The sequence below is a fragment of the Pipistrellus kuhlii genome, unplaced genomic scaffold (genome assembly GCF_014108245.1).
Source record: "Pipistrellus kuhlii isolate mPipKuh1 unplaced genomic scaffold, mPipKuh1.p scaffold_m20_p_5, whole genome shotgun sequence".
Classification (NCBI taxonomy): domain Eukaryota; kingdom Metazoa; phylum Chordata; class Mammalia; order Chiroptera; family Vespertilionidae; genus Pipistrellus; species Pipistrellus kuhlii.
Window position 1 is genome coordinate 83,205,318 of NW_023425551.1, and position 24,853 is coordinate 83,230,170.

The 24,853-nt window shown below is 59.4% G+C and overlaps 1 protein-coding gene across 9 annotated transcripts; it reads left to right on the forward strand.

The window, feature by feature from the left end:
- Positions 1-1,312: 1,312 nt before the first annotated feature.
- Positions 1,313-24,793, forward strand: EHMT2 (euchromatic histone lysine methyltransferase 2). Of its 9 annotated transcripts, none has more exons than XM_036414041.2 (28): positions 1,313-1,376; positions 2,023-2,089; positions 2,166-2,384; positions 2,476-2,726; positions 3,393-3,477; positions 3,561-3,601; positions 3,723-3,878; positions 14,320-14,457; positions 14,541-14,655; positions 14,795-14,896; positions 15,119-15,267; positions 15,349-15,492; positions 15,563-15,798; positions 15,871-16,053; positions 16,137-16,219; positions 16,635-16,741; positions 16,831-16,953; positions 17,913-18,014; positions 19,102-19,206; positions 19,282-19,436; positions 20,130-20,297; positions 21,138-21,282; positions 21,415-21,492; positions 22,451-22,566; positions 22,658-22,744; positions 23,698-23,776; positions 23,878-24,053; positions 24,333-24,793. In XM_036414041.2, the coding sequence occupies exons 1-28, from the start codon at positions 1,338-1,340 to the stop codon at positions 24,508-24,510; spliced, it is 3,627 nt and encodes a 1,208-aa protein (XP_036269934.1). In that variant the 5' UTR covers positions 1,313-1,337; the 3' UTR covers positions 24,511-24,793. The 9 variants fall into 9 exon arrangements, with proteins under 9 accessions (XP_036269934.1, XP_036269935.1, XP_036269936.1 ...); XM_036414042.2 differs by having other exon boundaries at positions 14,341-14,457; XM_036414043.2 differs by lacking the exon at positions 14,795-14,896 and having other exon boundaries at positions 14,341-14,457.
- Positions 24,794-24,853: the final 60 nt, after the last annotated feature.

Here is a 24,853-nt window from a genome sequence, read left to right on the forward strand (position 1 = left end):
CTTTTGTTTGCTCAGTACCCAGAGGTCACTCCTGCGGCTCCCAGGCTGGCAGGGAAGGCGAGTGTCTGTCACCAGCGGGCTCTCTGGCCGGGCCCCTCAGTTAAACCTCAGCACCTGCAGGCACCTGGAGCACAAGGGCCCGTGACCGCAGTGTGGCAGGCGTGTGGTGCCGAGGCCAGGGGTGGGCTACAGGTGTGGTCACTGCCACCCAAGTTGCAGGCAGGAGCCTATGGTTGGTCTGGGGAAGGTGCGGATGTGTGGGTCTCCGGGAACTACAATTCCCAGAAAGCCCAGTCTACTGGAATAGTTCCTAACCAAAAACTACTACAGTTCCCAGAAAGCCTTGAATTGGCCTATGTCCCAACCACCTGTCTGTCAAATACTGTTTGTGAAATCAGTTTCCCATCTTCGACCAGATGTGGTACCTAAAGGAACCGTATACCCTGAATAGTCCTATCTATAGTCCGTCTGGGCCTAATATTCATACTCCTGCGGGCCGGGACCACGCAGTGCCTGGCTGTGCTGTGAAGCGTTTGGCAAGAAAGGGCACTGTCACCGGACAGTGGTGACTGGGGCCTATCGAGGTTCCTAGTGCACGTATTGCGGTGGCGTGTCTGATATAAACGGAAGAGACACCTCCCCACAGAGGGGACATGAAGCAGCCTGCTGGAACCAGCCTTCTTTTCAATAACTTAGTTTACTTAGGAAGTACAAGTGGCGGTGAGCCAGCGGACTGCGAAGGCGCAGGAAGCAAGTCCCACAGAGTCCCAGGGCCCCGGAGCCGGGGAACCGAAGGGGAAGGCCGGCCGGGGCGGGAGGGGGGCGCCGGATCGGGGAGGGACAGCCAGTCCCCGTGGCCCCGTGCTCTCGCGAAGCCAGGCCCGGACGCAGGCCAGCCAGCCGCCGCACACCCGGGCGGGCAGCACTAGCGGAGGGAGAGCACGCGGGCCCGGCGGACCCACAGCCCGAAGGCCGACATCCGCCTGTTCCCAGCGCCGGGGCGCCCCCCTGGACCCAGAGCCGGGAAGGCCCCCCGACCCAGCGCCGGGGAGGTCCCCCTGTTCCCAGCGCCGGGGGGGGCCCCCGGGACCCAGAGCCGGGGAGGCCCCCCGGGACCCAGCGCCGGGGAGGCCCCCCGGACGCGCGCCCCGCGTGGCTCCCTCCAGCGCCGCGGGGCTGAAGCAGGACCCACGGCCCCCGCGCAGGCGGCGCCGAGGCGGCTCTCCGGGGAAAATGGCCCGAAAGCGCGCGGTGGCTCCTTTAAGGCCCGCCCGGGCCCGCCCTCCCGGCCCACGTGACCCGGGGCGGCCCGCCGGCTGGGCCCCAGCGCGGCGGCGATGGCGGCGGCGGCGGGAGCGGCAGCGGCGGCCGCCGAGGTGCGGAAGGGGAGGGGGAGAGGCGGGTGCATGCCCGCGCGCGCGCCCGGGGGAAGCGCGCGCCCGTGCAATGCTCCGGGGGTGCCACGGGGCCGGGGGGCCCGGGCGGGGCTTCCCGCCGCCCGGAGGGCCAGCACCGGGGGCGGATGAGGGGGCCAGGGGGTGGGAGGTGGGGGGAGTGGGCGCGGGGGCGCGCGTGCAGCCTTCGGCCGTCCTCGCGTGGGCGGCTGGCCCCGGCGCCCCGGGAGCGCGCGCGAGGGGCGCGAGAGGCCGCCCGCCGGGCTGGGGGGCGGCGGGCGCCGGAGGGGTTGGCGCCCGGGGTCCCCGCGGCCTGGGGGACAAAGGGGGAGCGGCGCGTGCCGCCGGCAGGAGGGGGCGGGGCCGGGGCGCGGAGGCCCCGCCCCCGCCCCCTCCTCTGCTCGCCGGCCCGGAGATGCGGGGGCTGCCGAGAGGCCGGGGGCTGACGCGGGCCCGGGGCCGGGGCCGGGCGGCCCCTCCGAGCAGCCGGGGCCGGGGCCGGGGGGGCGCCCACCGAGGGAGAGGTAGGCCCCGGAGCCTGCTCTCCCTTCCCAGGGCCCAGGCGGCTTGGGCCCCCCAACTTCCTCCCGGGCTGACCAGCCCTCCCGTCCCTCGTGTCGCCTCTCAGGGGGAGGGCCCTGCTGAGATGGGGGCTCTGGTGCTGGACAAGGAGCCCCGAGGCGCCGTCGAGCGAGGTGAGTGAAGCTGAAACCACTCCCTCCCCAGGCACAGGCCCCTGGCCCGAGCCCTGAACTTCTCTCTCCCCTACAGCCCATGGCTCTCTGGGGGACGCCCCTCGGAGTGAGGAGCCCCTGCCCAAGGCCAGCCCCGACTCCCTGGAGCCTGCCGGCCCCTCGTCGCCAGCCTCTGTCACCGTGACTGTTGGCGACGAGGGGGCCGACACCCCTGTGGGAGCCACACCGCTCATTGGGGACGAACCTGAGACTCTTGAGGGCGACGGGGACCTCCAGGGGGGGCGCCTCCTGCTGGGTGAGCGGCGGTGGAGGCTGGGGCGAGGTGGGGCGCCCTGTGACTGCCTTTCCCCTCATCTTGCCTTGCCTACCTGCCCGCTGTCTTCCAGGCCATGCCACCAAGTCATTCCCCTCTTCCCCCAGCAAAGGGGGTGCCTGTCCCAGCCGCGCCAAGATGTCAATGACAGGGGCGGGGAAGTCACCCCCCTCGGTCCAGAGTTTGGCCATGAGGCTGCTGAGTATGCCTGGGGCCCAGGGGGCAGCAGCGGGGCCTGAACCCCCTCCAGCTACAACCAGCCCGGAGGGGCAGCCCAAGGTCCACCGCGCCAGGAAAACCATGTCCAAACCGGGAAACGGACAGGTGAGGCGGGGCGGCGGTGGCGGGCGGTGGGGTGCAGCTGGCCCCTGTGGGCTTTCTGTGTCACCTGGCCTCAGGGCTTCCAGTGAGGCCACAGCTCCACGGGTTTGCCCGGGGCTGTCTGTCACTCTGGGCGGGGACTTGTGTGTGAACAGGCACGTCCCTGCAGTTTACCATCTGGGGCAGAGGAGGAGAGACAACTGTTAAAGACATGTGTGTAGTGACGAGGACGGTGTAAGGGAACGTCAAGCCCTCTACCCTTTTAGCTCAAAGCCAGCCCGGGAACGCTGCCCCGAGACGCTGCCCTGCTCGCTGTAAAGGCTGCTCCTGCGGCCTCGGAGCGACAGGCCCGGGATCGCTCAGCCTGTGCAGAGTTGTTAGGGTGTTGGCAGCATTCAGTTCTGCGTGAGGTTAGAGTAATAACCTTTGTTTTCTCATCTGTAAAATGGGAAGCTCGCCTGCTGCACACCCGAAGGAACTAGCGAGGGGTGGGTGTGGGGTGTGCTTGGGAGGCGGCAGTTCTCCTCGGAGCCCCATCTGGTTCCTGCAGCTGTGGATGGCATTTTTGAGGGTGTGACTTACCACCCCACCCCCATTGGGGGCTCCAGACTAGTCCAGGCCAAACCACAGCCGCTCCTGGCCCTAAGTGTGCTCCGTCTCGGTCCCCAGCCCCCCGTCCCCGAGAAGCGGCCCCCCGAAGTGCAGCACTTCCGCATGAGTGACGACGTGCACCCCCTGGGGAAGGTGGCCTCAGGTCAGTCCACCCGCCCGCCTGCAGCTTGAGGCCTGTGCTGAGAGTTTAGAATGCGAGCCCGGCTCCTGTCTCTCTCCTTCCAGATGTGGCCAAGAGGAGGAAGCTGAGCTCCAGAGGCGGCCTGGTGAGCGGGCGAGGCGGCACGGCCTCCTGGGGGGTGCGGGGGCCCCGGCGGGAGCTGCGCCCCAGCCTCGGGAAGCCGGCTGGTGGGTGCCAGCAGCTTCAGTGGCTCTCATCTCTCCTAGCTGGAGGAGTTGGGGTCTGCCCGGGGCTCGGGAGAGATGGCCCTGGAGAAGGCGAGCGCGGGGCCCCTGGAGGAGTGGGAGACGGTGGTGGGGGACGACTTCAGCCTCTACTACGACTCCTACTCCGTGGACGAGCGCGTGGACTCGGACAGCAAGGTGAGGCCGCACCCAGGCTCGCTCCTCGATCAGTCCTGCCCCCCCACTCTTTCCCTTCAGCACCCGCCAGTGCACTGCCCGCGCTCCGTACTCACCCACCGCGTGCTGCACCCCAGCGCCCAGCCCCTCCCACAGTGACCACCGTCAGTTTATGATTTATTTGTTTTGTTTTTGTTTTTTGTGTGATTTATTTGTTGTTTGCTTATTTGGTGTTTATTCCTTTGCTCTTGGTTTGGTTTAATCTCCTACGTTTGCCCGTGACTGTCATTCTTATCTTACCTGTTTTGCTTTCTATTTAATGTTTTATCATGGAAACTTTCAAATACAGATGGTTCTTGAACAACACAGATTTGACCTTTATGGGTCCTCTTATACACAGGTTTCCGCCCCCCCCAATAAATGCCATAAATGTATTTTCTTTTCCTTATGACATTTTTTCCAGCAGACTTGACCATAAGAATACAGTATGTATTACATATAGCATACAAAATGTGTGTTAACTGGCTGTGTACGTTACTGGGAAGGCTTCTGTTCAATAGTAGGCTATTAGTTAATTTTGGGGGGAATCAAAGTTACACATAGATTTTCCCTACACCCCTAAATTCCGTTGTTGTTCAAGAGCCAACTATATATGTAAAAGAATACAAGAGCGGCCCTCACCAGTTTGATTCAGTGGATAGAGCTTCGGACTGAAGGGTCCTGGGTTTGATTCTGGTCAAGGGCATGTAGGCTCCCCAGGCCATGGTCTGGGCACATGCTGGAGGCAACCAATCGCTATTTCTCTCACATCGATATTTCTCTGTCTTTCCCTCTCTCTTCCACTCTTTCTAAAAATCAATGGGCGAAGCCGGTTTGGCTCAGTGGTAGAGCGTCGGTCTGCGGACTGAAAGGTCCCAGGTTCGATTCCAGTCAAGAGCATGTACATTGGTTGTGGGCACATCCCCGGTAGGGGGTGTGCAAGAGGCAGCTGTTTGATGTTTCTCTCTCATCGACGTTTCTAGCTCTCTATCTCTCTCCCTTCCTCTCTGTAAAAAAATCAATAAAATATATATTTTTTTAAGTCAATGGAAAAATGCCCTCAGGTGAGGATTAAAAAAATAATGATGAAGAAAGAAGGAAGACAAGAGTGAGCCCCATGTAACCATCATTTTATAGCTGACTTTTTTCTTTTTTTAATTATTTTTTTTACATTCAACATTATTTAGGGTTTTTGTTTGTTTTTATTGAATTTTAGAGAAAGGTCAGGAAAGGGGATGTGAGAGAGAAACATCAATATAAGCTGCCTCCCGAACGCCCCATCACCTGCCCGACACCCAGCCAGCTGAGTCCGGCTGGTCACGGTCAGTATTAGCGGTGGTGAGACAAGCATACACTTTACAGAGTTCCTCCTGATGCTTCAGTTCCCGCCTGGCACAGTATTGTTGACTGGATTCCCTACACTGTCCTTTACAGCCTGTGACTGTCATTGTTGTTAATCATCCGAGGATATTTTCCCATTGATTTTTAGAGACACTGAGAGGGAGAGAGAGAGAGAAACATCAATGTGGGAGAGACATATTGATTGGTCACTTCCCTCATGTGCCCAACTGGGACCGGGGATTGAACCCAAGACCCTTCGGTGGTCGGGCATTCTAACCCCTGAGCGCACTGGCCAGGGCACCCCCTCTCCCACCCACCCCATGACTGTTTTGTGATCACAGAGCTGTACGTCCCAATCCCTTCTGCTTTCTCAGCAGGCCCCCACCACCCCCCTGGCAGCCATCAGTTTTCCGTATCCGCATGTTTCTGTTTTGTTTATATTGTTCTGTAGATTCCATGTGCAAGTGAAATGCTACGCTATTCACTTAGGATAACAGCCTTTAGGTCCATCTTTGCTGTGGATTTGGGATATGCAGCACAGTGACTAAGCATTTATATACCTTACAAAGTGATCACCCTAACAAGTCTATCACACATCTCACACCGCACATAGTTATTACATATTATTGACTGTATTCCCTGTGCTGTATTTACATCCTTAAGACTGTTTATAACTGGTCATTTGTACTTCTTTTTCTTTTTTTTAATCCTCACTTGAGGGTATTGATTTTGAGAAAGAGTGGAAGAGAGAGGGAAAAACAGGAAGAAATATTGATGTAAGAGAATCACATTGATGGTTGCCTTCCAGACTGGGGAGGAGCCTGAAACTGAGGTGCATGCCCTTGACTGGAATCGAACCTAGGACCCTCCAGCGTGCAGGTCGATGCTCTATCCACTGAGCCAAACCAGCAAGGACGCAACTTGTACTTCTTAAGCCCTTCCCCTTTTTCACCCAGGCCCAATCTGGCAACCACCAAAATATTCTCTGTATCTTTGAGTTTGTTTCTGTTCATTTATTTTGTTTTTTAGTGAAGTCATGGTATTTGTCTTTCTCCACTTTATTTTCCTCAGCATAATACCCTCTAGGTCTATCTATATTGTAGATGTCAAGATTTCACTCTTCACAGCTGAGTGCCATTCCATTGTGTATATGTACCATATCTTCTTTTCCACTTGTCATTGGTGGGCACTTAGGTTGCTTCCATATCTTGCCTAATCTAAATAATAAAAGGGTAATATGCAAATGGTCCCCTCAAACGAGAGTTCTACCTGATTTTGACCAGGGGGCGGGGTTGGTGCGCGCGCGCGCACACACACACACACACACACACCACCAGCCCAGCTCGATTGGGCAGACCAGCCAGATCCCACCCGTTGCACAAATTCGTGCACCAGGCCTCTAGTTTTACATAACATGAACATAGGGGTACACATATGTACTGGAATTCGTGTTTGGGGTTTCTTTGGATAAATACCCGGAAGTGGAATTCCTGGGTCATATGGTAGGTCTATTTTTAATTTTTGAGGAAACTTCATATTGTTTTCCACAGTGGCTTCACCAATTTGTATTCCCAAAAGCAGTGCTCAAAGGTTCCCTCTCCCCACATCCTCACCAGCACTTGTTGATTTATTGATGGCAGCCATTCTGACAAGTGTGAGGTCACATCGCGCTGTGATCTTAATTTGCATTTCCCTGCTGGTTATGTATGTCCTCTTTGGAGAAGTGTCTATTCACATCCTTTACCCATTTTTTTTAAATTTTTTCTTTTATTTAATTTTAATTATTTAAACCTAAGTATCCATATTAACCATGGATAAATGGTAAATATGCCTAAGAGTCTCAGTTATAGCATTTTATAAAATTGTTATAACATCTGGGAGGTATTATCACCATTTTGCTGATAAAGAGATTTAAACCTTCAGAGGCTAAGGTCATCCTATATAATAAAAGGCTAATATCCTTTCTGGACTTGTCTTCTTCTGGCACCCTCATAATTCTGATGTTGGTAACACGTGAAGTTGTCCCAGAGGCTTCTTTCACTATCTTCAACTTTCTGGATTCTCTTTTCTTCTTGCTTCTCCAGAGGAGTGTCCTTTGCCTCTTTGTATTCCAAATCTTTGACTTGATTCTTGTGTTCTTCCAGTCTGCTGTTGGGTCTCTGTATAATACTTTTTATTTCAGTCAGTGTATGTTTAATTTTTAGTTGGTCCTTTTTCGTATCCTCGAGGGTCTCATTAAATTTATTGGCCTTGCCGAAACCAGTTTGGCTCAGTGGTAGAGCGTCAGTCTGTGGACTGGGGGGTCCTGGGTTCGATTCCGGTCAAGGGCATGTTCATTGGTTTCAGGCACATCCCTGGTGGGGAGTGTGCAGGAGGCAGCTGGTCGATGTTTCTCTCTCATTGATGTTTCTGGCCCTCTATCTCTCTCCCTTCCTCTCTGTAAAAAAATCAATAAAATATATTTTAAAAAATAAAAAATAAAATTTATCGGCCTTTTCTAGCAAATTCTTGAAAAACCTTATAACTGTGGTTTTGAACTCTATATCCAGTCTTTTGTTCTCCTCTATCACTTTCGTTTGAGATCTATTTCCTTGTCTCAGCATTTTCACTTCTTCCCAGAGTTGGTAGGGTGGCTTTGTGTGTTTGGTGTCCTATATGGCCCAGTGGGTCAGCCTCCCCAGGTACCTGAGGTAGACATTCTTGGTGCTACCCTTTGTGGACTGCGTGTACAGCCTTGTTGTAGCTAAGTCTTTATTGTTGTTGGTATCACTGGGAGGAATTGACCTCCAGGCTAATTGGATGTATCAGCTGTGTATACACCAGGATACCTTCTGTATTGGAGACAGTTTTATAGGATCAGACTTGTAAAACTGCAAAAGCCTCTGTGCTCAGCTTGGATGGGGCCGAGTCTCAGGGCTGAGCTGACAGTCTTGGCTTCCTGTCAGCCCTGCCCTTATGCATATGCCCTAGACCACTGCCTTCTGCGGCTCCCCTGGGTTTACCCTGACCAGCCCAGATTCCCCATGCAAGAGTGTGGGTGCCCCAGGGGCTTGCCCAGAATTGGGTTGGGTCTCTGTAGTCTGGAGCTTCTGACTCCTGCTATGGAGAGGCCGCAGCAACCTCCGTGATCAGACCTCTCTGCTCGCACTCACTCGCGCACGACTGTAGACCCTGCCCGCTGCGGCTCCCGGCTCCCGGTCTCCCAGTCTCTGAGTCTCTGGGTGCCTTTCTCTACTGTCCAGACTCCACCCGTATGAGCCTGGGTTCATGGGGTTTCGGCCGGGGCTGGCGTTCAGTGCAGTCGGAAAGGGTTCAGTGCAATCGGGGACTTCCTTTCCCCTCCCGCCAGCCAGGCATTCGGCCGCCCTTCCTCTCTGCGCACGAGCGTCTCCCTACCTCAGTGCTTTGCGGCTCCCAGTCCAATCCGTGAGCCTCTCTCCTTCTTTCTAGTTGTAGATTTCCCACTCCGCCAGCTTTCCTGTGGTTTTGGATGAAGTCCTTCTATCTTTTAGTTGTTTTGAAATTGTTGTGCGAGGTGACAGCTTAGGTGCTTACCTAGACCTCCATCTTGATTTCTCCCCTTTACCCATTTTTAATTGAATTTTTGGAGGGGTTTCCATCTGTAATGGTTAGCACTCTGGACTCTGAATTGTTGGAGGGGTTTTTGTTTTTGGGTTTTTTTGGTGTTCAGTCACCTTTTTATAGATTTTTGGATATTGACCCCTTATCAGATGCATCATTGGTAAAAGATCTCCTTCCATTCAGTAGGTTGTCTTTGTTTTTTGTTAATCCTCACCTGAGGATATTTTTTCCATTGATATTTAGAGGGAGTAGAAGTGGGCTCTCTTGTTGATGGTTTCTTTTGCTGTGCAAAAGCTTTTTATTTTCTTGTAGTCCCATTTGTTTATTTTCTCTTTAGATTCCATTGCCCTAGGAGCTGTATCTGCTATTTTGCTGCCTGTGGATGCTTCTGAGATTGTCATGGCTTCCCGTCTGATGTTTAAGTCCTGTATCCATTTTGAGTTTATTTTTGTGTATGATCTAAGTTGGTGGTCTAGTTTCATTTTTTTGTATGTACCTGTTCAATTTTCCCAACACTGTTTATTGAAAAGACTGTCTTGACTCCATTTATGCTCTTGCCTCCTTTGTCAAATATTAATTGAGCTTCATGGCTTGCGTCAATTTCTCTGTTCTCTGGTTCTTGTGCCAATGCCAGGCAGTTATCTCTTCTTTCAACATCCTGTAATTTTCTGAGTACAGGTCTTTTACCTCCTTAGATAAGTTTATTCCTAGGTTATTATTTTTTTGGTGCAATGGTAAATGGGATTTTTTTTTTTAAGTTTCTCTTTCTGTGAGTTCATTATTGGTGTATAAAAAAGCCATAGATTTCTGGGTATTAATTTTGTATCCTACTAATTACTGAATTCATTTATTAAGTCTAGTAGTTTTTTTATGGAGTCTTTGGGGTTTTCTACGTACAACATCATGTTATCTGCAAATAATGACAATTTTATTTCTTCTTTTCCAATTTGAATGCCTCTTATTTCTTCTTCTTGTCTGATCACTATGGCTAGCACTTCCAGTACTATGTCGAACAAGAGTGGACAAGGTGGGCATCCTGTCTTGTTCCTGTTCTTAGGGAAATGGTTTTAGGTTTTGCCCATTGAGTATGATGTTGGCTATAAGTTTGTCATATATGGCTTTTATCATGTTGAGAGTTTTTATCAAAATGTGTGTTTAAAAAAGCCTATATAATAAAAGGGTAATATGCAAATTGACCCTAAAGGCGGAATGACCTGTCACTATGATGTGCACTGACCAACAGGGGGCAAATGCTCAACACAGGAGCTGCCCCTTGCTGGTCAGTAAGCTCCCCCAGGGCTCAGCTCAGCCACAAGCCAGCTGATGGCTGTGCAGGGGCAGTGGCAGGAGTGTCTCCCGCCTCGGCAGCGCTGAGGGGGTCCACCTGCGGCTTAGGCCCCCTCCCCACGGGAAGTGGGCTTGGGAAGTAAGCCTAAGCCATCAGTCAGACATCCCCTGAAGGCTCCCGGGCTGCCAGAGGGATGAAGTATTCCTTTCTCTTGGATTTTCTGAAATAGTTTGAGGAAAATAGATCTTAGTTCTTCTTGAAATGTTTGGGAAAATTCCTCTGTGAAGCCTGGGTTTTGTTTGTTGGGAGTTTCTTGATTACTGCTTCTATTTCATTTGTTGTTATTGGCCCATTCAGGTTTTTTTATCCTTCCTGATTCAGTTTTGGGATATTGTATTTTACTAGGAATTTGTCCATTTCATCTATATTGTCTAGCTTATTGGCATATAGCTGTTCATAGTATTTTGATATATATATATATATATATTATTGATTTTTTTTTACAGAGAGAGATAGAGAGTTAGAAACATCAATGAGAGAGAAACATCGATCAGATGCCTCCTGCACACTGGGGATGTGTCTGCAACCAAGGCACATGCCCTTAACTGAAATCAAACTTGGGACCTTTCAGTCCGCAGGCGGATGCTCTATCCACTGAGCCAAAGTGGTTTCGGCTCATAGTATTTTCTTACAATCCTTTGTATATCTATGGTGTCTGTGCTTAATTCTCCACTTTCATTTCTGATTTTATTTATTTGGGTCTTCTCTCTTTGTTTCTTGATGAGTCTGGCTAATGGTTTATCAGTTTCGTTTATCCTTTCAAAGAACCAGCTCTTGGTTTCATTTATTTTTTTTATGTGTTGTGTTTTGTTTTGTTTTAGTCTCTATGTCATTTATTTCTGTTCTAATCTTTATTATATCCTTTCTTATACTTACTCTGGGCTTTTCTTGTTGTTCTCTTTCTAGTTCTTTAAGTTGTAGGGTTAAATATTTTATTGCTGATTTTTCTTATTTTCTGAGGTAGTCCTGTAGTCTATGAACTTCCCTCTCAGGACTGCCTTTGCTGTATCCCAGAGATTTTGAGTTGTTTTGTGTTCGTTTTAGTTTGTTTCCAGGAAGTTTTTTATTTCTTTCTTGATCTCATTGGTAACCCATTCATTGTTTAATAACATACTATTTAACCTCCATGTGTTTGAATGTTTTTGGGTGTTTTTACTGTAGTTTATTTCTAATTTCATTCCACTGTGATCTGTAAAGATGCTTGATACGATTTCAGTCTTCTTGAACTTGTAGATACTTGTTTTGTGTCCTAACCTGTGGTCTATCTTCGTAAATGATCCACATACACTTGAGAAGAATGTATGTTCTGCTGTGTTGAAGAGAAATGTTCTATAAATGTCAATTGAATCCATCTGACCCAGTGTGTCCTTTAGAGTCTGTTTCCTTGTTAAGTTTTTGTCTGGAGGATCTCTCCAGGGAAGTCATTGGGGTGTTAAAGTCCCTACTATGGCTATATTGTTGTCGATCTCTCCGTTAAAACCCTCTGGAAGTTTTTTTTATATATTTAAGTTCTCCTATATTTGGTGCATATATGTTTACCAGGGTTATATCCTCTTGTTCGACTGGTCCCTTTAGTATTATGTACTGACTTTTGTTGTCTCTTGTGATGGCCTTCATTTTCAAGTATATGTCAGATTGGAGAATTGCTACTGTAGCTTTTTTTTTCTTTTCTGTTTGCATGGAAAAATTTTTTTCCATCCCTTCACTCTCATCTTGTGTGTGTCTTTTGTTTTGAGGTAGGTCTCTTGTGGACGGCATATAGTTAGGTCATGTCTTTGTATCCTATCCTACACCTCTTAATTGGAGCATTTAATCAATTTACATTTAGGGTTATTATTGATAGGTACTTACTTATTGCCATTTTAATTTTCTATGGCTAGGTGTCTCTCTCTGTTTCTTCTTCTCAGCCATCCCTTAAAGCATTCCCTTTAGCATTTCTTATAATGCTGGCTTGGTGGTGATGAACTCCTTTGGCCTTTTTTTTTTTGTCTGGGAAGCTCTGTATTTGACTGTCTATTTTGGGTGAGAGCCTTGCTGGATATAGTAATCTTGGTCTCAGATCATTGCCTTTCCTACCTTGAGTGCTTGCTTTTCCCTTCTGGCCTGTAGAGTGTCAGAAATCAGGTGTCAGCCCTATGGGAACTCCTTTGTAGGTAACAGTTTTCTTTTCTCTTGCTGCCTTTAAGATTCTCTCTTTGTCTTTAATTTTTGGCATCTTAACTATGATGTGTCTGGGCATGGGTCTGTTTTGGTTCTTCTTGTTTGGGGTTCTCTGTGCCTCCTGAACTTGTGTGATTTTCTCCTTTACTAGGTTAGGGAAGTTTTCTACAATTATTTATTTAATTCCCTATTTCTTTCTCTCTTTCTGCCTCTTCTGGCACACCTGCTATTCTAATATCGTTATGTTTCTCATTATCCCACAGTTCCCTTAAGCTGTCCTCCTGTTTTTTTTGTTTGTTTGTTTGTTTTTAAATATATTAATTGACTTCAGAGAGGAAGGGAGAAGGAGAGAGAGATAGAAACATCAATGATGAGAGAGAATCATCAATTGGCTGCCTCCTGCACGCACCCCATTGGGGATCAAGCTGGCAAGCCAGGCATGTGCCTTGGCCGTAATCAAACCCAGGACCCTTCAGTCCGCAGGCTGACGCTCTATACACCGAGCCAAGCTGGCCAGGGCTCCTCCTGTGTTTTTTTAGTTGTTTTTTCTTTTTGGTCCTCAAATTGAGTGATATTTTCTACTTTGTCTTCTAATTCACTGATTTGATCTTCAGCTTCCCCTAATCTGCTCTGTATTCCTTTCAATGTGTTCTTTATTTCTGTTATGTCATTCTTTATCTCAGACTGTTCTTTTTTCATAGTTACTTTTTTTTTTTCCATACTGTTGAGCATTTTTAACATCATTACTCTGAAATCTGTTTCAGATAAATTTTTTATCTCTACTTCATTTATCTCTTCTGGAGAATTCATTAGTTCTTTCATTTGGGGGTTGTTTCTTTGTTTCTTCATTTTGATTGTCTGGGATTGTGCTGTGGATTAGGTAGATCCTCTATACCTCTCAATCTCTAGTGCAAGACAGTGTTAAAGGCTATTTCTGACTAATCTGATCAGGCAAAGACCTCAGAGACTCCCTCCACCTACAGACTAATAGTATTCTGACTTGAATTGCCCCCAAGCAATCTCAGCTGTGGTGAGTTTTTTTTAACTGGGTAGGGCAGTTGCTTCTGCCTGGAGGTTAATTGTCATTTTTAGTCTCCTAAGTGGCCTCAGGGCAAGGTGTTCTCCAATAGGGTGTGTCTGTCTTTCCCCAGGCAAGGCAGATGTCTGTGTGGGAAAGACGTCCTCGCTGCTGGAAGGAATGACTCAGCCCAGGAAACAAGGGGCTCTTCCTTCTGAGCTCTATCCCCCAGTCCCCAGTCCTGGCTCTGCTCTCACAGCTCCAGTTCACTTCACCCTCTCTCTGCCAGAGCACAAAGTGGGTGGTTCCACAGGGAATTTTGTGCATTGGCCCTTTAAGCGGGTGCCCAAACTTTCAGCTGCCACTCCCTGGCAGACAGCACCCCACTGCTTTTCACAGCCAGATGTTAGTGGGTACCCTCCTCAGTTTGGTGCTCTCTGCTGGGGAGCCCAGCTTCAGGATTAGATCCCAGAGTTCTTAGAGGCACCCCAAGCTGAGAGATCTCTCCGGGACTTCAGATGCCGGCTGTGGTGCCCGGCCAGCCCTTCCCGCCTCCACCCCTCCTACCAGGCTCTGGTCTCACCTTCAGTCCTTGGGTGTCAGGGTTCTCTCCTGCCAGTTTCCGCTGATTATTCAGGAATCTACTCAGGAATCCTTTCTGTATTTCAGCTGTAATTCCACTTGTTCTGGGAGCATGAACATCCTCCCACTCTGCTGCCATTTTAAATTTGTTGTTGTTTTTGTTTCACTTAATACTGTCTTGCCAAGATTCACACATGTTGTTGCACCTAACACTGATCTTGCTTTTCGTTGCTGTGTAATATTCTGCTTCCTTTTCTTTATCCGGCTCTTTAACTCCTTCCCTGCAAGCCCTGCCCAGGGGAGAGCCATCCTGGGTATGACCTGCTCTGCCGCTCCCATGCCCCCCATGCCCCCTGCGGGAGAGTGTGGCCCAAGGGTCACTGTTTCCTCAGCCCCACTTTGCCCTGGTCCAGTCTGAGGTTGAAGCTCTGGCTGAACAACTGAGTGAGGAAGAGGAGGAAGAGGAGGAGGAGGAAGAGGAGGAGGAGGAGGAGGAGGAAGACGAGGAGTCTGGCAATCAGTCTGACAAGGTGAGAGCTGGAGGCTGTGGGGCCCGAGGCCAGAGTGGCCTGGGGGCCTGGGGCCAGGCTCCCTAAAGCCCCCTCTTCCCCAGAGCGGTTCCAGCGGCCGGAGAAAAGCCAAAAAGAAATGGCGGAAGGACAGCCCCTGGGTGAAGCCGTCCCGGAAACGGCGGAAGCGGGAGCCTCCACGGGCCAAGGAGCCACGAGGTGAGGGGCGCCGCTGCTTTGGGGTGCCCTCCTTCAGCCCTCCCGCCCCAGGGCGCGTGCACGCGCACATGCTCACGCGGGTGCCCACACACCCAGGCGCTGCGAGCTCGCACTCTCACTCTCTCTGTCTCTGTGTCAGGAGTGAATGGTGTGGGCTCCTCAGGCCCCAGTGAGTACATGGAGGTCCCTCTGGGGTCCCTGGAGCTGCCCAGCGAGGGGACCCTCTCCCCCAACCACGCTGGTAATTGCCAACTGCTGGGATAGGGAGCCGCTAGGGGGCACCGTCAGGACTGGAGGGCAAGGGGAGGAGGGGGACCCCATGGAGCCAGGGTGTTCCTGGCCAGGCTTGGGGGTTCTGGAGCATGGGGGGAAAGGCAGGCAGGGCGGGGGCGAACGGCCCCGCCAGGGGTCCCGCTGGGTGAGGGGCAGGGCCTCCCTCAGCTCCCTTTCTCCTCTGTCCAAGGGGTGTCCAACGACACGTCTTCGCTGGAGACGGAGCGCGGGCTGGAGGAGCTGCCCCTGTGCAGCTGCCGCATGGAGGCGCCCAAGATCGACCGCATCAGCGAGCGCGCCGGCCACAAGTGCATGGCCACGGAGAGCGTGGACGGCGAGGTGGGCGGCGGGCGCAGGGCCGGCGGCGGGCGGAGGAGCGCCGCGGCCCAGCCTCACTCTCGCCGCCCTCCCTGCCCACAGCTGTCGGGCTGCAATGCCGCCATCCTCAAGCGGGAGACCATGCGGCCCTCCAGCCGCGTGGCCCTGATGGTGCTCTGCGAGACGCACCGGGCCCGCATGGTCAAGCACCACTGCTGCCCGGGCTGCGGCTACTTCTGCACGGTGGTGAGTGGGCGTGGGCCGGGCGGGCAGCGCCCCGGGGCTCCCTGGCCTCACCCGCCGTCTCCCTGCCCAGGGCACCTTCCTGGAGTGCCACCCCGACTTCCGCGTGGCCCATCGCTTCCACAAGGCCTGCGTGTCCCAGATGAACGGCATGGTTTTCTGTCCCCACTGCGGGGAGGACGCGTCCGAGGCCCAGGAGGTGACCATCCCCCGGGGGGACGGAGCCGCCCCGCCGGCCGGCACCGCAGCGCCCGCGCCCCCGCCCCTGGCCCAGGATGCCCCTGGGAGAGCGGACACCTCCCAGCCCAGGTACTGGCCCCCCCACCCCCCGCCTGCGCCTCGTCCCCCCGTCGCCCGGTGACATCAGCCCCCCTCCCGCAGCGCCCGGATGCGCGGGCAGGGGGAGCCCCGGCGCACGCCCTGCGACCCCGTGGCCGACACCATCGACAGCTCAGGGCCCTCCCTGGTGCTGCCCAGCGGGGGCTGCCTCTCGGCCGTGGGGCTGCCCCCGGGGCCAGGCCGGGAGGCCCTGGAAAAGGCCCTGGTCATCCAGGAGTCCGAGCGGTGAGTGGGCGCTGTCCGCAGGGGCGGGCGGGCTGGGCCGGCCCATGGTGAGCGGCTGCTGGAGTCTGAGCACCCCCTTGCAGGCGGAAGAAGCTCCGCTTCCACCCCCGGCAGCTGTACCTGTCCGTGAAGCAGGGGGAGCTGCAGAAGGTGGTCCTGATGCTGTGTGAGTGTTATTCCGAGCCCCCCAGCGCGCCCAGCGCCCCCAGCCCCCCAGCACGCCCAGCCCCCCAGCGCGCCCAGCCCCCCAGCGCGCCCAGCCCTCCAGCGCGCCCAGCCCTCCAGCGCCCCCAGCCCCCCAGCGCACCCAGCCCTCCAGCGCCCCCAGCCCCCCAGCGCCCCCAGCGCCCCCAGCCCCCCAGCACGCCCAGCCCCCCAGCCCAGGGCTGGCCAGGGTGCAGGGAAGCCTTTGTCCTCGCCAAGGTGCCTGGCAGGGCAGCACCAGGGGAGGGGCCGCTTCCACTCGGGCTGAGCCGGTGCCCTGGCTCCCGACTCGGACGCGTGCCCTGGAGCAGGCGCCCCCGGCCTCGCTCACCACGTGTCCCCCTCTTCCTCTCCCGTACGGCGGGCTCTCCCCGCAGTGGACAACCTGGACCCCAACTTCCAGAGCGACCAGCAGAGCAAGCGCACGCCCCTGCACGCGGCCGCCCAGAAGGGCTCCCTGGAGATCTGCCACGTGCTGCTGCAGGTCAGCACGGCCCCGCACCCCCCCTCCCCCACACAGGCCTCGGACCCCTGCCCGCCCGCCCTGGGCCAGCCACATGCCCCTCCTTGCAGGCTGGAGCCAACATCAACGCCGTGGACAAGCAGCAGCGGACGCCGCTGATGGAGGCCGTGGTGAACAACCACCTGGAGGTGGCCCGCTACATGGTGCAGCGCGGCGGCTGTGTCTACAGCAAGGTGCCGGGCCGCGGGCTGGGCGGCGGGCGGGAGGGGCCGCGGGCTGGGCGGCGGGCGGGAGGGGCCGCGGGCTGGGCGGCGGGCGAGAGGGGCCGCGGGCTGGGCGGCGGGCGGGTGGGCGGGCGGGAGGGGCCGCGGGCTGGGCGGCGGGCGGGAGGGGCCGCGGGCTGGGCGGCGGGCGGGAGGGGCCGCGGGCTGGGCGGCGGGCGGGAGGGGCCGCGGGCTGGGCGGCGGGCGAGAGGGGCCGCGGGCTGGGCGGCGGGCGGGAGGGGCCGCGGGCTGGGCGGCGGGCGGGAGGGGCCGCGGGCTGGGCGGCGGGCGGGAGGGGCTGCGGGCTGGGCGGCGGGCGAGAGGGGCCGCGGGCTGGGCGGCGGGCGGGAGGGGCCGCGGGCTGGGCGGCGGGCGGGAGGGGCCGCGGGCTGGGCGGCGGGCGAGAGGGGCCGCGGGCTGGGCGGGTGGGCGGGCGAGAGGGGCCGCGGGCTGGGCGGGTGGGCGGGCGAGAGGGGCCGCGGGCTGGGTGGTGGGCGGGCGAGAGGGGCCGCGGGCTGGGTGGTGGGCGGGCGAGAGGGGCCGCGGGCTGGGTGGTGGGCGGGCGAGAGGGGCCGCGGGCTGGGCGGCGGGCGAGAGGGGCCGCGGGCTGCGTGGTGGGTGGGTGGGCGAGAGGGGCCGCGGGCTGGGCGGCGGGCGGGTGGGCGGGCGAGAGGGGCCGCGGGCTGGGTGGTGGGCGAGAGGGGCCGCGGGCTGGGTGGTGGGCGGGTGGGCGGGTGAGAGGGGCCGCGGGCTGGGTGGCGGGCGGGCGAGAGGGGCCGCGGGCTGCGTGGCGGGCGGGTGGGCGGGTGAGAGGGGCCGCGGGCTGGGTGGTGGGCGGGCGAGAGGGGCTGCGGGCTGGGTGGCGGGCGAGAGGGGCCAGGGGCGGCGGGCGAGAGGAGCTGCCGAGGACTCACTGCCCGTCTCCCCAGGAGGAGGACGGCTCCACCTGCCTTCACCACGCAGCCAAGATCGGGAACTTGGAGATGGTCAGCCTGCTGCTCAGCACAGGGCAGGTGGACGTCAACGCCCAGGTCAGAGCTCAGCCTTGGGCTGCGGCCCCTTCTCACCTCGCTGACCTCTGACCCTCCCTACCACCCATGTTGCTCCAGCTGTCCCCATCTTTTTCCTTCATTTGCATTTCTCTTTCTTGCCTGTTCGCTGTCACTGAGTACTGAGTTGCTGCCTTCATCTCTGAGGTGTCAGTGCGATTTTTTAAAAAATGTTTTGTTTTGTTTTTTAATCAGAGAGGCAAGGAGAGGGGGAGAGAGAGAGAAACATCAATGATGAGAGAGAATTATTGATCAGCTGCCTCCTGCACGCCCCCCCTGGGGATCAAGCCCACAACGCAAGCATGTGCCCTTGGCTGGAATTGAACCTGGGACCTTTCAGTTCACAGGCCAACGCTTTACCCACTGAGCCAACCCAGCTAGTTTTTCACATGGTAGACGTGTTTCACTCTTATCGTCTCGATTCATCCTTTGTCGGGAGGAGCCCCTGGAGTTGGCTCCATGGCCTCCGGCGTGGCCCAGCAGCCCTGGGAGCACCCTGCCCCCCGGGCATTGGCACCCTGCAGTCTGTCCCAGGGGTGGCCGTTGCCGCTGGTTCCTGCATCTAGGACTTCTGAGTCAGCAGACCTAGGAAATACAAATTTTAAAAAAAAGGAAAAAAGGACTGCTCTGGCTAGTTTTTCTCAGTGGTTAGCATCGGCCTGCAGGCCTACTAGGACTGCCAAATGTAGCAAATAAAAACAGAGGCTAGCCAGTTAAATCGGTCCCCTGCAGATCCTCCAGTGCCGCCCCCTCCCTCAGTTCTGGCCAAGGGCACATGCCTTCCATGCCTTAGTTGCAGCCTGGATCCCCAGCCCTGGTCGGTGCATGGGGGCGGAGGAGAGCAGTCAGTCCATGTGTCTTTCTCTGCCTCTCCCTCCCTCTAAAAATCAGCGGGAAAACAGCCTCTCTGAGGACTAGCAGAAAGAGAAAAGGGCAGCAGTGCGCTGTCCCTGAGCAGTAGACGCTCTGGTTTGGTGTCAGATGAAGCGGAGGCGGGGGGCTCCCGGCTCCCGGGTGTGCTGTGGGCCGGTGCTGCATGGTGAGCGGAGCGGCCTCCCCCGCCCCACAGGACAGCGGCGGCTGGACGCCCATCATCTGGGCCGCGGAGCACAAGCACATCGAGGTGATCCGCATGCTGCTGACGCGCGGCGCCGACGTCACCCTCACCGACAACGTGAGCGCGGGGGGCTGGCCCGCCCTGGCCACCGAGCTGGGCTCAGGGCTCACTGCCGGCCCCACTCCCCCCCAGGAGGAGAACATCTGCCTGCACTGGGCCTCCTTCACCGGCAGCGCCGCCATCGCCGAGGTCCTCCTCAACGCCCGCTGCGACCTCCACGCCGTCAACTACCACGGCGACACGCCCCTGCACATCGCCGCCCGGGAGAGCTACCACGACTGTGTGCTGTGAGCCGCCGCCGCCCCCCACCGCCAAGCCCCCCGAGCCCCACCCACCGCCGAGCCCCCGTCCCCCGAGCCCCCCCCACCGCCGAGCCCCCGACCCTCGAGCCCCCCCCTCCGAACCCCCGCCCCCGAGGCCCCACCCACCGCCGAGCCCCCAGCCCCCCCCCCGTCCCCCGAGCCCCCGTCCCCCGAGCCCCCCCCACCGCCGAGCCCCCCGCCCCTCGAGCCCCCCCCCACCGCCGAGCCCCCGCCCCCCCCACCGCCGAGCCCCCCGAGCCCCCCCCACCGCCGAGCCCCCGCCCCCCGAGGCCCCCCCCCACCGCCGAGCCCCCGAGCCCCCCCCACCGCCGAGCCCCCCGACCCTCGAGCCCCCCCCCACCGCCGAGCCCCCGCCCCCCCCACCGCCGAGCCCCCGTCCCCCGAGCCCCCGCCCCCCCCCCGCCGAGCCCCCGCCCCCCGAGCCCCCGCCCCCCCCACCGCCGAGCCCCCCGACCCTCGAGCCCCCCCTCCGAACCCCCGCCCCCCGAGCCCCCCCTCCGAACCCCCGCCCCCCGAGGCCCCACCCACCGCCGAGCCCCCGCCCCCCCCTCCCAGCCGAGCCCGCCCCGCCCCCGCCGAGCCCCCGCCCCGCCGAGCCCCTGCCCCCCCCACCCCCCATCACCCGCCGAGCCCGGCCCCACCGCTTCCCTCCCCCAGGCTGTTCCTGTCGCGGGGAGCGAACCCTGAGCTGCGCAACAAGGAGGGGGACACCGCCTGGGACCTGACCCCCGAGCGCTCCGACGTGTGGTTCGCCCTCCAGCTCAACCGCAAGCTGCGGCTGGGCGTGGGCAACCGCGCCGTCCGCACCGAGAAGATCATCTGCCGGTGAGTGCGCTCCGCACCGGCCCTGCCCGTGCCCCGTGCCCCACACCAGCCCTCCCCCTCCCCCTCCCCGTGCCCCGCACCCCAGCCCTCCCCTCCCGTGCCCCGCACCCTAGCCCCCGTGCCCCGCACCCTAGCCCTCCCCGTGCCCCGCACCCCAGCCCTCCCCATTCCCCTCCCCCTCCCCGTGCCCCGCACCCAAGCCCTCCCCCTCCCCGTGCCCCGCACCCTAGCCCTCCCCGTGCCCCGCACCCCAGCCCTCCCCCTTCCCCTCCCCCTCCCCGTGCCCCGCACCCCAGCCCTCCCCCTTCCCCTCCCCCTCCCCGTGCCCCGCACCCCAGCCCTCCCCCTTCCCCTCCCCCTCCCCGTGCCCTGCACCCTAGCCCTCCCCGTGCCCCGCACCCTAGCCCTCCCCGTGCCCCGCACCCTAGCCCTCCCCGTGCCCCGCACCCTAGCCCGCCCTGTGCCCCGCACCCTAGCCCTCCCTGTGCCCCGCACCCTAGCCCTCCCTGTGCCCTGCACCCCAGCCCTCCCAGGGCCCATAGAATCCCAAGAGCCACCTTCAGGTCTCCCTACTAGGACTGCCAAATGTAGCAAATTAAACAGAGGCTTGCCAGTTAAATCTGAGTGTCAGATGAGCAGTTGGCAACTTCTTTAACGTGAAAGTGTCCCCTGCAGCATTGGGACGCACCCATCACACAGTTGTTTCTTGTTCATCTAAAACCTGAATTTAACCGGATGCCCTGCCTCTCGTCTGCCAGCTTCACTCCCGTGCCCTCGCCCCGCCAGGGACCGCCCGGCCCTCCCTCCCTCCAGGGAGCCTCACCCGCTCTCCCTTTGCAGGGACGTGGCTCGGGGCTATGAGAACGTGCCCATTCCCTGCGTCAACGGTGTGGACGGGGAGCCGTGCCCCGAGGACTACAAGTACATCTCGGAGAACTGCGAGACGTCCACCATGAACATTGACCGCAACATCACCCACCTGCAGGTGCGCCGGGAGCGCCCCGGCCTCGGCTCAGGGCGGCCTGTCCTCAGCCCTGAGCCTGGAGACGGGCAGCAGGGGGCGGGCGCCGGGGGCTGGGCAGGCTGGTTCCGGCGGGCTCACCCTGCCTCCCCGCAGCACTGCACCTGCGTGGACGACTGCTCCAGCTCCAACTGCCTGTGCGGCCAGCTCAGCATCCGCTGCTGGTACGACAAGGTACGCCCGCCCGCCCCCCGCCTGGGCGACGACTCCCCACCCCCACCCCCACCCCCACCCCCTCCCACCCCCGGCCTGGGCGGCTCCCCCCTCCGGCCCCCCCGCCTGGGCGGCTCCCCCCTCCGGCCCCCCCCCGCCTGGGCGGCTCCCCCCTCCGGCCCCCCGGCCTGGGCGGCTCCCCCCTCCTGGCCCCCCGCGCCTGGGCGGCTCCCCCCTCCGGCCCCCCCGCCTGTGGCGGCTCCCCCCCTCTGGCCCCCGGCCTGGGCGGCTCCCCCCTCCGGCCCCCCCGCCTGGGCGGCTCCCCCATCAGGCCCCCCCCCGAACTGGGCGCTCCCCCCTCCGGCCCCCCCGCCTGGGGCCCGGGGCTCCCCCGCCTGGGCGGCTCCCCCCTCCGGCCCCCCCGCCTGGGCGGCTCCCCCCTCTGGCCCCCCCGGCCTGGGCGGCTCCCCCCTCCGGCCCCGCCTGGGCGGCTCCCCCCTCCGGCCCCCCCGGCCTGGGCGGCTCCCCCCTCCGGCCCCCCGGCCTGGGCGGCTCCCCCCTCTGGCCCCCGGCCTGGGCGGCCCCCCCCCCCGGCCCCCCCGCCTGGGCGGCTCCCCCCTCTGGCCCCCCCGGCCTGGGCGGCTCCCCCCTCTGGCCCCCGGCCTGGGCGGCTCCCCCCTCCGCCCGGCCTGGGCGGCTCCCCCCTCCGGCCCCCCCCGCCTGGGCGGCTCCCCCCTCCAGCCCGGCCTGGGCGGCTCCCCTCTCCGCCGGGGCTGGAGGGGGGCAGACTGGGGCACATGCGGATCGAGGGGCGGGGCTTGGGGTCTGTCCTCTGACCTCAGGGCACATGTGGGTCCCCCAGTCTGGCTCCCTGTCTACCGACTGGGCGGAGGCCAGGGAGGGCTTCTCTGTGGGGTTCGGGGGACCTGGCAGCTGAGGTGGGACCACACGGAAACCACCGCCCTCTCGCCCTCCCCAGGACGGACGGCTGCTCCAGGAATTCAACAAGATCGAGCCCCCTCTCATCTTCGAGTGCAACCAGGCCTGCTCCTGCTGGAGGAACTGCAAGAACCGGGTGGTGCAGAGCGGCATCAAGTGAGCCCTGGCCCTGCACACGCACACGCACACACACGCACACGCACACACCGTCTCCCATGCACCCAGCATCTCTCTCCCCCACCCCCAGGGTTCGGCTGCAGCTCTACCGAACAGCCAAGATGGGCTGGGGGGTCCGCGCCCTGCACACCATCCCCCAAGGAACCTTCATCTGCGAGTGAGTGGCCGGGGCTCGGGGCGGCCTAGGTGCTGCTGCCTCTCTGCCCCCTGCCTCCCCCCTGACTGGCCCCCTCTCCTGGTCATCCCCTCTTCAGCCCGCTGCTCTGCTCCCATCCGCACGGCCAGGCCCCTCTGCCCGACCACAGGCTGCCCTCACCACTGCCCACATCCCGCCCAGCTCGCAGCCCCTCTCCCTGCCTTTCGTTTGTGTGGTGGTGCTTGTTCATCCGAAGTTAGTTTTCCATTGGTTTCTAGAATGGGGGGTGGGGGGGAGACACTGATATGAGAGACGTATTGATTGGTTGCCTCCTCATGCGTCCTGACCAGGGCCCACGACCTTTTTCTGTCATATCTTCTCTCATCTCCTCAAGCAAGCAGCCGTTCTTCCTGCGCCTCAGTTTCCCACCATTGCTCATGGCTCGTCCTGCCCGCACCTGCCTTTGCCCTCACCCCTCCGCCCCACCCTGCTCCGTGCCTCGGCCTCGGTCCCCTGCAGATCCTCCCAGTGCCGCCCTCCCCCACCCACCCTCCTGGGCTTCACCGGCTCCTGCAGCCCTGACACCTGCCCTCGGCCACGCCCACAAGCCTCCCAGTGTCCGAGCCGGAAGTGCCCCACCCAAGCCAGCTGCCGCAGCTCACCCCCAAACCCAGAGCCCTGGCTCATCCCTTCACCGCCGCCCACCACCACACTGGACTCTTACAGCTCTCCAGTGGGGACCTCTCAGGCAGTGTCCCCACGTGCGTCCTGCTCCTGCCGGGGGGCCGCCTCCCCCGGAGGAAGGCCTGCCTCCGGCCCACACGGCCTCGGGTCCCCGCGGCCCCGTCATGGGGCAGCAGCGACGTCCTCGGACACTGACGGGGCGTCTGACAGCGAAGGGGGGCCCTGGGGTTGTGGGGAGACACGGCTGGGCTGGCTCCGCCCCGCCCACCTTCAGAGCCGCCCCCCCCCAGGTATGTCGGGGAGCTGATCTCGGACGCGGAGGCTGACGTGAGAGAGGATGACTCTTACCTCTTCGACTTAGACAACAAGGTGGGCAGGAGGTCCCGCTCCCCAGTCCCCGTCTTCACGTGGAAACCTGGGCGGGGCGGGGGCCTTGGGGGCCATGCTGAGGAGTGCCGCCCTCCCCTCAGGATGGAGAGGTGTACTGCATCGATGCCCGTTACTACGGCAACATCAGCCGGTTCATCAACCACCTGTGTGACCCCAACATCATCCCCGTCCGGGTCTTCATGCTGCACCAGGACCTGCGGTTTCCGCGCATCGCCTTCTTCAGCTCCCGGGACATCCGCACCGGCGAGGAGCTGGGGTGAGGCTGGCCGGGGCGGCCCAGCTCGCGGCGCTGAGCTCCCAGGGGGGCCTCCGGAGGGAGCTCGCGGACAGCGGTGCCCCCGGAGGCCGGCTAAGAGGCCTGAGCGCAGACTCGGCTTCGCTGTGCGGGGCCAGCGCCCGCGGCAGGCAGTTCCGGGCGGGCTGGTGCCCGGTCCGGCGCGCACGGAGGCCAGCCTGTCGGGAGGGGGTCCGCGGAGGCTCTGGCGAGGCCTGGGCAGTCAGCTCCGGGTCCACAAGCCTCCTGTGCTGCTGACAGGTTTGACTATGGCGACCGCTTCTGGGACATCAAGAGCAAGTACTTCACCTGCCAGTGTGGCTCGGAGAAGTGCAAGCACTCGGCCGAGGCCATTGCCCTGGAGCAGAGCCGCCTGGCCCGCCTGGACCCCCACCCCGAGCTGCTGCCTGAGCTGGGCTCCCTGCCCCCTGCCCCCTGAGAGCGGACCATCCCCCCGCCCCCAGTGCCACCAGCTCCGCAGCTGCCTCACGCTGCTCACGTCACCACGCTGGCGGCACTGCCGTCTCCCACGAGCCCTTCACACATTCCGGCCAGAGACCCGCCAGGCCCTGGCGGTCTGACAGCCCCTTGCCCAGGGCTGGATCCTCCCTGGGGTGACTTCAGGGCTGGCCGCCCCGTCCCCTCTCAGCTGATGTCTGATAAACTGAAATGGCCTCGGTGCCGGCTGTGTCTTGGTTCCCAATAAATGTTGAGTTTGGTAACAACGTGTGGTTTAGGTTTTTTTTTGGGGGGGGAAGGGGGGTGCTGCGGGAGGAAGCCCA

Excerpts from the sequence above, each read along its gene's own strand:
- EHMT2 (XM_036414037.2), top strand. The coding sequence starts at position 1,447 with ATGCTCCGGGGGTGCCACGGGGCCGGGGGGCCCGGGCGGGGCTTCCCG. Across the intron at positions 2,090-2,165 it reads CCGAGGCGCCGTCGAGCGAG|CCCATGGCTCTCTGGGGGAC; the intron begins GTGAGTGAAGCT and ends TCTCCCCTACAG. Across the intron at positions 23,777-23,877 it reads TCTTCGACTTAGACAACAAG|GATGGAGAGGTGTACTGCAT; the intron begins GTGGGCAGGAGG and ends CCCTCCCCTCAG.